This window comes from Hypomesus transpacificus, chromosome 12, assembly GCF_021917145.1.
Source record: "Hypomesus transpacificus isolate Combined female chromosome 12, fHypTra1, whole genome shotgun sequence".
Taxonomy (NCBI): Eukaryota; Metazoa; Chordata; class Actinopteri; order Osmeriformes; family Osmeridae; genus Hypomesus; species Hypomesus transpacificus.
In genome coordinates, this window is record NC_061071.1 from 5,793,001 (window position 1) to 5,803,224 (window position 10,224).

Sequence of the window (10,224 nt, forward strand, 5' to 3'; positions counted from 1 at the left end):
GAGTTCTTCGCTCTCTGAAGTTTAAGTTGCTTCCTGCATGTAGTCAGATGGTCGTTGACTACGTCTAAACGTCGCTTCAGGGTTCTTGGGGATTCCGCAACAGAGTAGCCGTGCTCACCAAGAGGGCAGGGGTGTTTATCTGTGAAATAGCGGTGATCATGTGTAACACACATGATGTAGTGTAGCTGGTCTTTATTGTCTTCAGATAATCCACACTCACTTGCATCTTCAGTGTCATCCACAATACCAAATGTTTGATTTACTACCAAAGACTTGTTCAGTGACACAACTTGTGCCTCAGTGTTGTCAATTTCCTCAATAGTTCCGACATCTGAAAAGTTGTCCAAGGCTTGAAGATCAAAAACTGGAATGTCCTGCGTTTCCTGTGTTATTGGAAGATCGAGGCTATAACAATGCTCGCTGTTAACACTTTCTTGCTTTATTGTCTTTGTGTGTGACTTCTTCCGTAGACATGGATAGGAAAAAAGGGTGGGCACAGCAGACGTGGATAGCCTGATGTTACCCTTGCGGTCCTTGTAAAAACAGTCATCCTTGAAATGCTGCGAACACAGTCGAGAGTGGGGATTTGGATTCCAGTCTAAACGTCTCACGTTGAGGACCCACTGCTGCAGCCTGGCCTGGTCTCCTAAAGGAAAGCTGTCATGGATTTGTTTAGCATTAATTAGCACTAATAATTCTATTGAAGATAGATAATTAAACATATTTGTTTGCATTCCTCAGCCTATCAGATTGGCATCATACAGAGGGGTTATACTAAAGATTTATTTGGCAATTTCTTAAATCGCTTCGAACTGTACCTTTCACGCCAAGCCCCCACCCCTCGCCCCTCGGCTTGAAGCAACGGCCCCGATGGATGTAGGTGGTATTGCATGTACGGTTAGGTTTCCGTGTCTTCCGGTCGTTTTTATTCTATTAACTCCAGTCAACATTTACAAAACTATCTCCCCCAATAATTTTGTTTGATTCTCGAACCTGGCTCATACTAATCGTTTTTTTATAGAATAATTTTTCCCGATATTGCTAAGTTTGAAACCAATCCGAAATGGGTAAACTAGCAACCCATTTATTTGCTTAGTCAATGAAAGTTGCCTGCAAATGTGCTCGCGGATACTAACAGGGCACGAGCACAAAAGTTCACATTGGCCGATAGCCGATTTACATGAGCTGTCGGAGCTAGGAAAAAAAAGAGCCACTGTTTAAAGCTAGAACGGAAGACACGGAAGTGGAAATATGGCCGCGTCCGGTCGGCGCTCTCGCTTGCCTCACTGCGCCACTGAGCACTTCTCATAGAAATGAATGGGGACGCCATCTTGGAAGACAAAAGTAGCTTACTCTAGTTATATTAACTCCATGGTTCACGCCTACTCAAGAAAAAGCAACTGACTGATTCATAATCCCCATGTAAACTCGGATGACCCGAGACAGTCACATACTTGCTCAAAATCAATGCCAGCCTCACTAATGTTTGTATTGGGCAGGTGATTACAGGATGAAAACTAACATAATCATAATCGACTAAATCTAATGACTGACACTGGTTTCAATTGATACAATGTGAATTCTTAAAATAGGCAAGTATATCGACTTTGATACATAGATTGTCAATAGACAGGCAGGCTGTACATGCTGGAAAGAAGTTGCTAGCTAGGCATTTCTTTATACGACTTTAACAAAATAACGTTTTAAGTAATAAAAAGTTTACAACAAATACATGCCGGAAGAAATGTAAAGTTGATCGGGCCCCGCCGAGGAGCCTTCGGTTAGTGCAGTTGAAAGCAGCACAAGAAGGCATTTTTAATCGGCAACTTCTGTGTTCAGCCAGAGATTCGTAGCACCAGGTGTTCTTCTTCTCTCCATCATAAAAGGTACATTACTGCCATCTACTGTTCGGAGCGTTACGTCGGCGACTTACTCAAGCCCCCCCCCCCCCCCTCACCCCATCATAACGGTTATGCTAATTTTCGCTATGTTAAACAGTATTGACTTCTGCTAAAACGAAAGTTCAACGTGAATTGTAGACTAAGAAGAAAGGCAAAGTGCTTGGAAAAATAATCGCTGCCTAAAGGAAAAACCCACTGTGTAGGGAAAGATAATCTGTTTTGGTAAATAGTTTACTTTCCAGTGCTTCTCCTATGCCTGACATTCTGGTCCTGCACTAGCCCAGAGCCATAGAAAAAGATGGCTTTTTTTATGGCTCTGCACTAGCCTATCTGGTCTGGGTGAATTCGGGTAATCTGGGACATTGGGTAATGTGGGGCGAACTCCTCTGAACTCCAGAGCGTTTTCTTTTCTGCTATGACAATGTCTAGTCCACAGAACTTTGACTCTAGGTTTAGCATGGATGTTATGTGACTGAAATCACAAAACGTGATTGGTGTAGTATCACAGAAAGGGTCAGGGCACTAGACAATCAGGAAGCTCCGATGAGAAAAACCCATGCAAAAATGTTCCCATATTATCCGAATTCACCCCTATTTATGTCATGTGACTGCAATGTAACTCTAAAGTGTATTACATATCACAACATACTGAAAACTAGTTGTTTTTAGTGAACCTTCAGGTCTGTTAACTGACTGATCTACTTGTCTAGGATACCTCGGAGAGAGTACCGAAGAAAAAAAAGAAGTGTGCTGTCTTCGGATGATGAGGTAGGATTTACAAGCAGATACCCAATGACAGAAGTTCACGTTTAGGTGTTTCGTTACGCATTTTATTTTAACAGGATTCGTACAGATACTGTATAATAAAATTCCAGTAGGCCTACTTTCAAGGACTTTTCAAGCACTATTTTGGGGGTTTTCAAGGACTAAAATCAGATCTCAGATATCAGATAAATCTAATATAAATAATCCTTATTAAAGCTACATATGTTATTCAATCAAGACCAGTGATTTTCTGTTTCTTTAAGACCTGACGCAAATGTCGTGGATCTGACACAAATCCAGTTTTCTTCCAGCTCATCACCTTCATTTAAGACTTTGAAACTCATTAAAGACTGCTTACGAGGATACTCGTCAAAATTGTCATCTTGACAATTTTCTGTTTAGTCCTCAAATTAGCCGGAGGGGGATGAGCGGAGGCGTTAATTTTGAGCGAAAATATTTTTTCTAAAACTTCAAAATTACTTTGTAAATTCATATATATCTTTAAATAATTCAAGCACTTTTCAAGTACCTTGTCATTAATATGACTGAGGGTTTTTCCAGGACTTAATTTCAAAAAGTTAAATTCAAATACTTCAAGCACTTTAAGCACCTTGTACGAACCCTGTTTTGTGACTTGTAGGTATGTATGGCATTGTTGCTTATCTCTCATTTCTTAGCCAAACAAAGTCTCCAAAGATGAATTAAAGCTTCTCCTTCACAATTAGGATTCAGAATGCACAGATGAAGGTGGAGTGGTCCCTTAGCAAATTTACGATAAATTGCTCCAAGGGTACCGTCAATTAAAGAAAGAAAAAAACGGCAACTGTCAGTGGATCTCAGAGATCTCCACGAGAAGTAAGTACTTAGAACACAAATAGAGTCAGTAAAGATGCCATTTCAATGTTTTGATACATATTCAATTATTAATTCCACATATTGCCAACCCTCAGCAGCACGAGTGCCCAGATCCATGCCAACTGCCAAGGTCCGGACTGCCAACTGCCAAGGTCCAGACTAAGCCTCATGCCCAGATCCACACCCAGCCTCAGGTCCAAGTCAAGGTCCAGACCCAGCCTCAGGGCCAAGTCAAGGTCCAGACCCAGCCTCACGGCCAAGTCCAGCATGTCCAGACCCAGCCTCAGGCCCAAGTCAAGTAGGTCCAGACCCAGCCTCAGGTCCAGGTCAAGCATGTACTAAACCAGCCTCAAGTCCACCTCCTTCAGATCCATTATCCAGCCCCAGAATCAGGTCCAGACCCAGCCTCAGGCCCAGATCAAGCATGTCATGACCCATCCTCAGGCCCAGGTCCACACCCAGCCTCAGATCAAAGTCAATGTCCAGACCCATCTTCAAGCCCAAGTAAAGCAGGTCCAGACCCAGCCTCAGATCCAGACCCAGCCTCAGGTCTGGGTCCAAACCCAGCCTCAGGTCCAAGTCATGGTTCAGACCCAGCCTCAGGCCCAAGTCAAGGAGGTCCAGACCCAGCCACAGGCCCAAGTCCAAACCCAGACTCAGTTCAAAACCCAGCCTCAAATCCAGACCCAGCCTCAGTTCAGTACCCAGCCTGAGATCCAGACCCAGCCTCAGGTCCAGACCCAGCCTCAGGCCCAAGTCAAGCAGGTCCAGACCCAGTCTCAGGCCCAGTTCAAGACCCAGCCTCAGGTCAAGGTCCAGACCCAGCCTCAGGCCCAAGTCAAGCAGGTCCAGACCCAACTTTAGGTCCAGACCAGGGGTGGAGACCCTGCGGCTCACGAGCCGCATGCGGCTCTTTTCCTGCTCCTGTGAGGCTCTTACTGAGCAGCTTGGGGAATACAAAAAATACATACTGTATATGGACCCTATATGGACCCGCGAGACTGTCCATAATTCCGACAGCTTTTATCCTGCGCACGCGCGGAGCCAGCCACACCATTTCTGCAAGACGTGCTGACAAATTTATCCAGCGAATTGACTTGTGAAATTATTGCTTCTTTTTTGTTTTATTTCTTTTCTCAGCACCCAACTCATGTTTGCAAAATCGGTCTTGGCAGGCACTGTGTGGTCATATAAAAACTGTTATGCTTTGTATTATGACTGTCATTAGATCTGTAGCCGCTGTTGTGGTGCGGGCGTGCATGTGTGGCTCTTTGCTATGGTGCGTTTTTATTTTTTGCTCTTTATGCTGGACTGATTAGCCACCCCTGGTCCAGACCCTGCCTCAGGTCTAGACCTAGCCCCAGGCCCAGGTAAAGCAGGTCTTCAGCCAGCCTCAGGTCCTGACCCATGCCTACACCCTTGTCTTGGTGTCACGCAGCAGGTGTAAATCATACAGGAATTTATTTCTTAAATGTGTGCTACACAAGGTGGCATCAAAAACCTTGGGTGTCTACTGTATCTAACTGTGTAGTTTACATAATATGTGCCCTGTCTCTTTCCAGCCTGCTGTCTACATATGGATCAGCTCTCCTGGTGTGTGTGTCGTGCCTGGAGTATCTAACCGATAACTGACCATGACTGTTCTCGCCCAGCTCATGACCCTGGCTCACAACCAGACAAAGGCCCGAACCCTGATGGAGAGATGCAGACCCAAACCAGAGCTCAAGTCCAGGTTCAGGCCCTGATTGGAATGCAGCAGGTAATTCCAGGCTTTATCACAGTTTCACATCGTGGCAGCACTAACATTGTGAGTTTCATATATAAAAATGTATTTTAAATGGTGTGTCCCTCTGTCCTCCATGAGCCTGCTGTTTATGTGTGGGGCATGGAACCTCTGACAGCCTACACACTGGCCTCCACTCCGCTGTATTACCAGAAGCCTATGCCGGGGGAGTGTCTCATCTCCCTCATCCACAAGGTTCAACCATGCCTAGCTGACAAGCTCACCGGTATGTTCCTTGAGATGGACAATGATGAGGTGATCTACATGCTGGGGGTCTCCACAGGCTCTGCATTCCAAGATCAGTCGGGTAATGGCTGCCCTCCGTGCCTCCCAGTTGAATGTGGCCAAGGCTATGTCCCAGCTAAACTTCCAGACACCTTTCAGCTTCACCACCCTGCTCCAGAGTAACCAGGACCTCAAGCCTGTAGCCACTGATACCAGCCTGGCTGAGGCTCTAGAGATGGAGGATGAGAATGTCCTGAAGGTTGCCACATGTGTTGCTAGTGAGGGCCTGAAAGTTCTTCTTGGGCTGAAGGAGGGTGAGAAGGTCCTGAAGAATGCCTGCAGTGTGTCCAGCCTGCCAAGCACCCCCAGCTCCTGGATACGAACGTGGACAAAAAAGTCCTAAAGACAGCAGCAAGTCTCATCAGTCTGCACCAATGGTTTCCTGGATCTCTGAGCACATTGAGTAGAAGTTAATCTTTCATCTGAAAGGATTTTGTTTTTTAAGGATGGCTGGGTCAGAAGACTACCAGTATCATGCAAATAGCACCACCTCCATTAATGCTGCTGCATCTACTGTGAAGAATGGAGATTGCTTATTAGAGTTCCACACTACTCTTTAATCCATATGAAGCATAAATTGTTAATTAAACATTGGTTGAATTTCTTTTGGCTTTTGCTATTTTTATCTATTAAGATTAACCAGACTACAGACTCTAGAAGGCTCGAGATAGGGTTATTGCCAGACTGTTTGGCAATTTGTACTACATGACGAGACTGCAATTTCTTTGTTGGGTTAACATTTGTATGGGGGCATTGGGGAGACGTGGGAAATCATGACAAAAAAAATACTTGACATTTTCCCCCTATTGATACCCTACATAAATTGTTAACGTGCTAACGCCAGTTCAAAATGGTAGGTTGTTGATATGAGATTGTACTTAGTAAGAAGATACCACAGAGAAAGATATCTTCTATATTTTAGCTAATGCAATGTCAAATTTAGACTTCAATCTTTCTGTGCAAAGTTACTGTGCTCGTTGAAGACAGTAACTGCAGATTGATACCTTTCACGCAAGTCTCCACAACACCAGACAGTTTCCAATAACACCAGAAAGTCGCTAGATTTATCGCTAGTCACTTCTGACAAAAATAAGTCGCCAAGACGGTTTGGAAAGTCGCCAGATATAGCGAGAAAGTCACCAAATTGGTACTACTGCTTCTAAACTAAAAGCTCTCACCTATCAAAGGGATGTGCCCCCCCCCCCCCCCCCCCAGTCATTTCACTGACTAATTAGAAACACTCTTGGGTTATTCATCCAATGACAAAACAACGCAAAATTCAAATAAGGGAATTCCCTCTGGCTCTGTTCAAAATGTCTTAAAATGCCTCTTTCACTGTCTCAGGCAGGCAGTCATTGTGACAGAACCCAGACAGATCTTCATTGCATCGGACATAATAGAAACTAGATTTGTACTTCGAAAATGTCAAAAACCTTTCAAGGTCCCATGACATGAACATGTCACTTTAGGAGGTTTATTCAACATTATTATGAGTTCCCCTAGCCTTTGGTCCCCCAGTGGATATACATTTTGATACGTGTAAACCAAGCCCTCTGTATTCTTCTCCGCCTTAGAGAAAATGAAAGCTCAAATGCTCGGTTTTGAAAATCCTTTTCTTGTGTCGTCATAAGAAGGAAGGTTACCTCCCCTTTCTCTGCTTTGCCTTCCAGAAAATCTGGCCCGCCAATGAGAAACTGAGCTACGTGCGAGTGCAATATAGGTTTTTCCTCGTGAGACCTCATGGCTTGCAAACGACCGAAGCATGGCAGTTAGCCCCACCTCTCTCCTCCTCATAGCATTTAAAGCTACAGACGCAGAAACGGCACGTCCTGAGGAAAGTTCATTGTGGGACTGCTCGTCGTCGCTGTAATTCTGCACCAAGGCTGCTTTTCGGGAAAGAGACTTCAGATACAGTATTAGGGGACCACTAAGGCCTAGATAAAAGCATCCATCTAAAAGCATCCTGTCATGGGATCTTTAAAGGTAGAGAGGGGTAGCCTAAACGGAAACAAATATGCCGGAATTGCAGTTATTTGACTTGATGGGTTAAATCAGAGTTAGCCTGGTCAAAGTAAGGTTCAATTAAATGTCTATTTAATTATATCGCTAATTAATTAAATAAATTACAAAGCAAACTTGTTACGGAGTGAAGACTTTAAATCGTATCTACTCTACCATGATTGATGTAAATCGGACAGATAAAGGGTAAGAGGTGAGGAAGGAGAAAGGGTAGGAGGAGCCAGAGCTGAGGGGGAGCCCTCAGGAGATCAAAAATCTCGAGAACAGCTTCACTATTCCTTTTAGGCACAACTATTATCTGTAGAACAACCAGTTAGACCACATCTTAACCCTTACTTAGAATATGACTAGCAATGCAACAGTAAGTTACACAATAAGGAGTGAGACTCATCAAGTGGAGACACCGTCCAGCAACTCCATTTTGAGCATATGAGAGGTGGGTGGCAGGGTGACAACCAGCCTTACATAGTGAAAATTATAAATGTAATTTTCAGCATACAGCTAATAGTAGGTATGAACTACAATCTTACAGTCGCATGGCTGACCTCTAGTAAGTAGTTTAAACAAAGATATACAGTATGCATTATGATATAGGCCTAGAGGGAGTGTAAGAGAAGCTGACAATGTTGAATGCTTATTTTATTGGTTTGATGTGGAAGGTTCCCATGTCTCAATGGGAAAATATGCTATGGAGTACAGATAACCTACTTGTGCTTTCCAGTATATATATCAGTATATCGTTGTGATGGCTGATCAAGGCTGGTCCTACTTAAAAAGCACCATCTCCAGTCTGCTGTTTTTAGGCCTTGGTTCTATGAGAAGCCTTATGACAGTATTACAGGGTCCAGCTGGAATTGGAACAGTATCCGTTTCTCTCATCATAGGCTAAGCCAGGTAACCACCCCCCTCTCAACCAGCACCACCAGGAGGGTTCAGTTTGTGCTTATATATTTGTATGTCACAATACTGGAACTGTTCAGTGATACAGTAGCTAATACAGTAGGGGAGGGTTAGCAGGGGGGGGGTTAGCAGAGGGGGGTTAGCAGGGTGCAGGTTAGCAGGGGGAGGGTTAGCAGGAGCAGGTTGATCAACTGTAAGGTGGCTGTCTTTAACACACACCTCCCTCCCCAGGAACCCCTCCCTGAAGCAGCAGCTGTTCTCCTATGCCATCCTGGGGTTCGCTCTGTCTGAGGCCATGGGTCTCTTCTGTCTCATGGTGGCGTTCCTTATCCTCTTCGCCATGTAAACAGCTCAGCCTCTGCAGATGAACATCATGACGCTGGGCCTATAGAATAGTAACAGTTTCCAGTTGAGCATCAGATCCTTGATAGGCGGACCAAACGTCTCAGCAGAAGTACTGATGGAGGATCACTTGATGAGGCACAGATCTCCAATCTAGTACCAGCGCCAAGCTAACAAACACAGGTTTCATTCCCTGTTGGATGTGGTGTATGGCACTGTGTGAGAGGGCTAGACCCTACATTGCAGGGGTCTCATGTAAACATTGTCATTAATCATAAACAGTTTCACCCATTCAATTTGTCTGCAAGCTTTCTGGTGTACTCTGCCCGGGCAAACCTGATGCACTGCAGAACCTGATTGAGGTCAGATTCAAAGAAAATTGTTTAGAATGCCACTGATGTGGATCAATTTTCTTATTTACACATTTCTTGCTTTGAAAAAACAATTGCATACAGAGTAGATACCTAACTGGATTGCTGATGAAAGGCTTGAGTATGTTTGCTCAGATCATTGCAGACTTTACAGAGTTACAGTCGATTTACCTGAGTGGAAAATAAGACTAAACATATGAACAGAAACGGCATCGGCTGATCTCCTGAGTGAGATTAACATCTACATCCCTGTTTTCATGCACAAATGGTGTCCAGACATCCCCCCCACAGCCACACTATCTGAGACCGAGCGTTGTGCTCAATAAGGAGTCCTGCTCAAGTAAGAACACTGTCATCATGTGGCAGGCTTGAGCTCCTTTGTTCAGCACGGCGTCGATGACGTGGCGCCCTCTCTCCGCCCTCTCAGCGATGGCCTTGACAGACTCCTCCTCTTCCTGCGTGATGACTCCATGCTGACGGAGCTCGTCCAATAGGCTGTTGAGCACGGGGACCGACACACGCTTCACAAACTCTGACCTCACAGCCTTCAGCTGCTGCTCCGCACGTTCACTCTGAGCGCGCTCAGACGGTCCCTCTGACGTCGTCGCTCCGGTGACAGCAGCACCTGCAAACAGTCAGTGACATCATCAGTGTGTTACCATGGAGAGAACACTCCAGAGTAGCAGACTCAGCTAACAGACTAAAGATTCACCTCAGATACTCATTCACCTTTACATGTTATGACAACAATCCTACTAACAAGAATAGTTTACAAACAAATGTAATTGTTCAAGCCATCACGTCCAACTTGACTTCAGCTCATCACCTGTGGGGGGTCGTAAATGTCAGCTGCTGTTACCTGTCAGTGGGACCAGCCCTGACCACACCTCCACCCCCTCCAGCCTCCTCTCCAACAGGCTGAGCTCCGCCTCCTGTGTGACGGGGGGCAGGAACACCTGGAAGGTGGGGTGGTAGTTGGGTCCGTAGTTCCAGTCCATCACAA

At 45.0% G+C, this 10,224-nt stretch overlaps 2 protein-coding genes and 1 long non-coding RNA gene across 3 annotated transcripts; 2 read left to right on the forward strand and 1 right to left on the reverse strand.

Annotated features, from left to right (window-relative positions):
- Positions 1-1,977: 1,977 nt before the first annotated feature.
- LOC124474669 lies at positions 1,978-3,515 on the forward strand. The gene is made up of 3 exons (XR_006956848.1): positions 1,978-2,123; positions 2,612-2,669; positions 3,392-3,515. It is a non-coding gene; the product is annotated as an uncharacterized LOC124474669 (long non-coding RNA).
- A 1,502-nt stretch (positions 3,516-5,017) lies between these two features.
- On the forward strand, positions 5,018-6,103 carry LOC124474668 (polyadenylate-binding protein 1-B-like). The gene is made up of 2 exons (XM_047031034.1): positions 5,018-5,280; positions 5,386-6,103. Exons 1-2 carry the CDS (start codon positions 5,224-5,226, stop codon positions 5,710-5,712), a joined length of 384 nt encoding a protein of 127 aa, XP_046886990.1. The 5' UTR covers positions 5,018-5,223; the 3' UTR covers positions 5,713-6,103.
- Positions 6,104-8,730: 2,627 nt separating this feature from the next.
- On the reverse strand, positions 8,731-10,223 carry LOC124474667 (caspase recruitment domain-containing protein 17-like). Its single transcript, XM_047031033.1, has 2 exons — positions 10,081-10,223; positions 8,731-9,846 (listed from the first exon to the last, which is right to left on the reverse strand). The coding sequence occupies exons 1-2, from the start codon at positions 10,217-10,219 to the stop codon at positions 9,518-9,520; spliced, it is 468 nt and encodes a 155-aa protein (XP_046886989.1). The 5' UTR covers positions 10,220-10,223; the 3' UTR covers positions 8,731-9,517.
- Position 10,224: the final 1 nt, after the last annotated feature.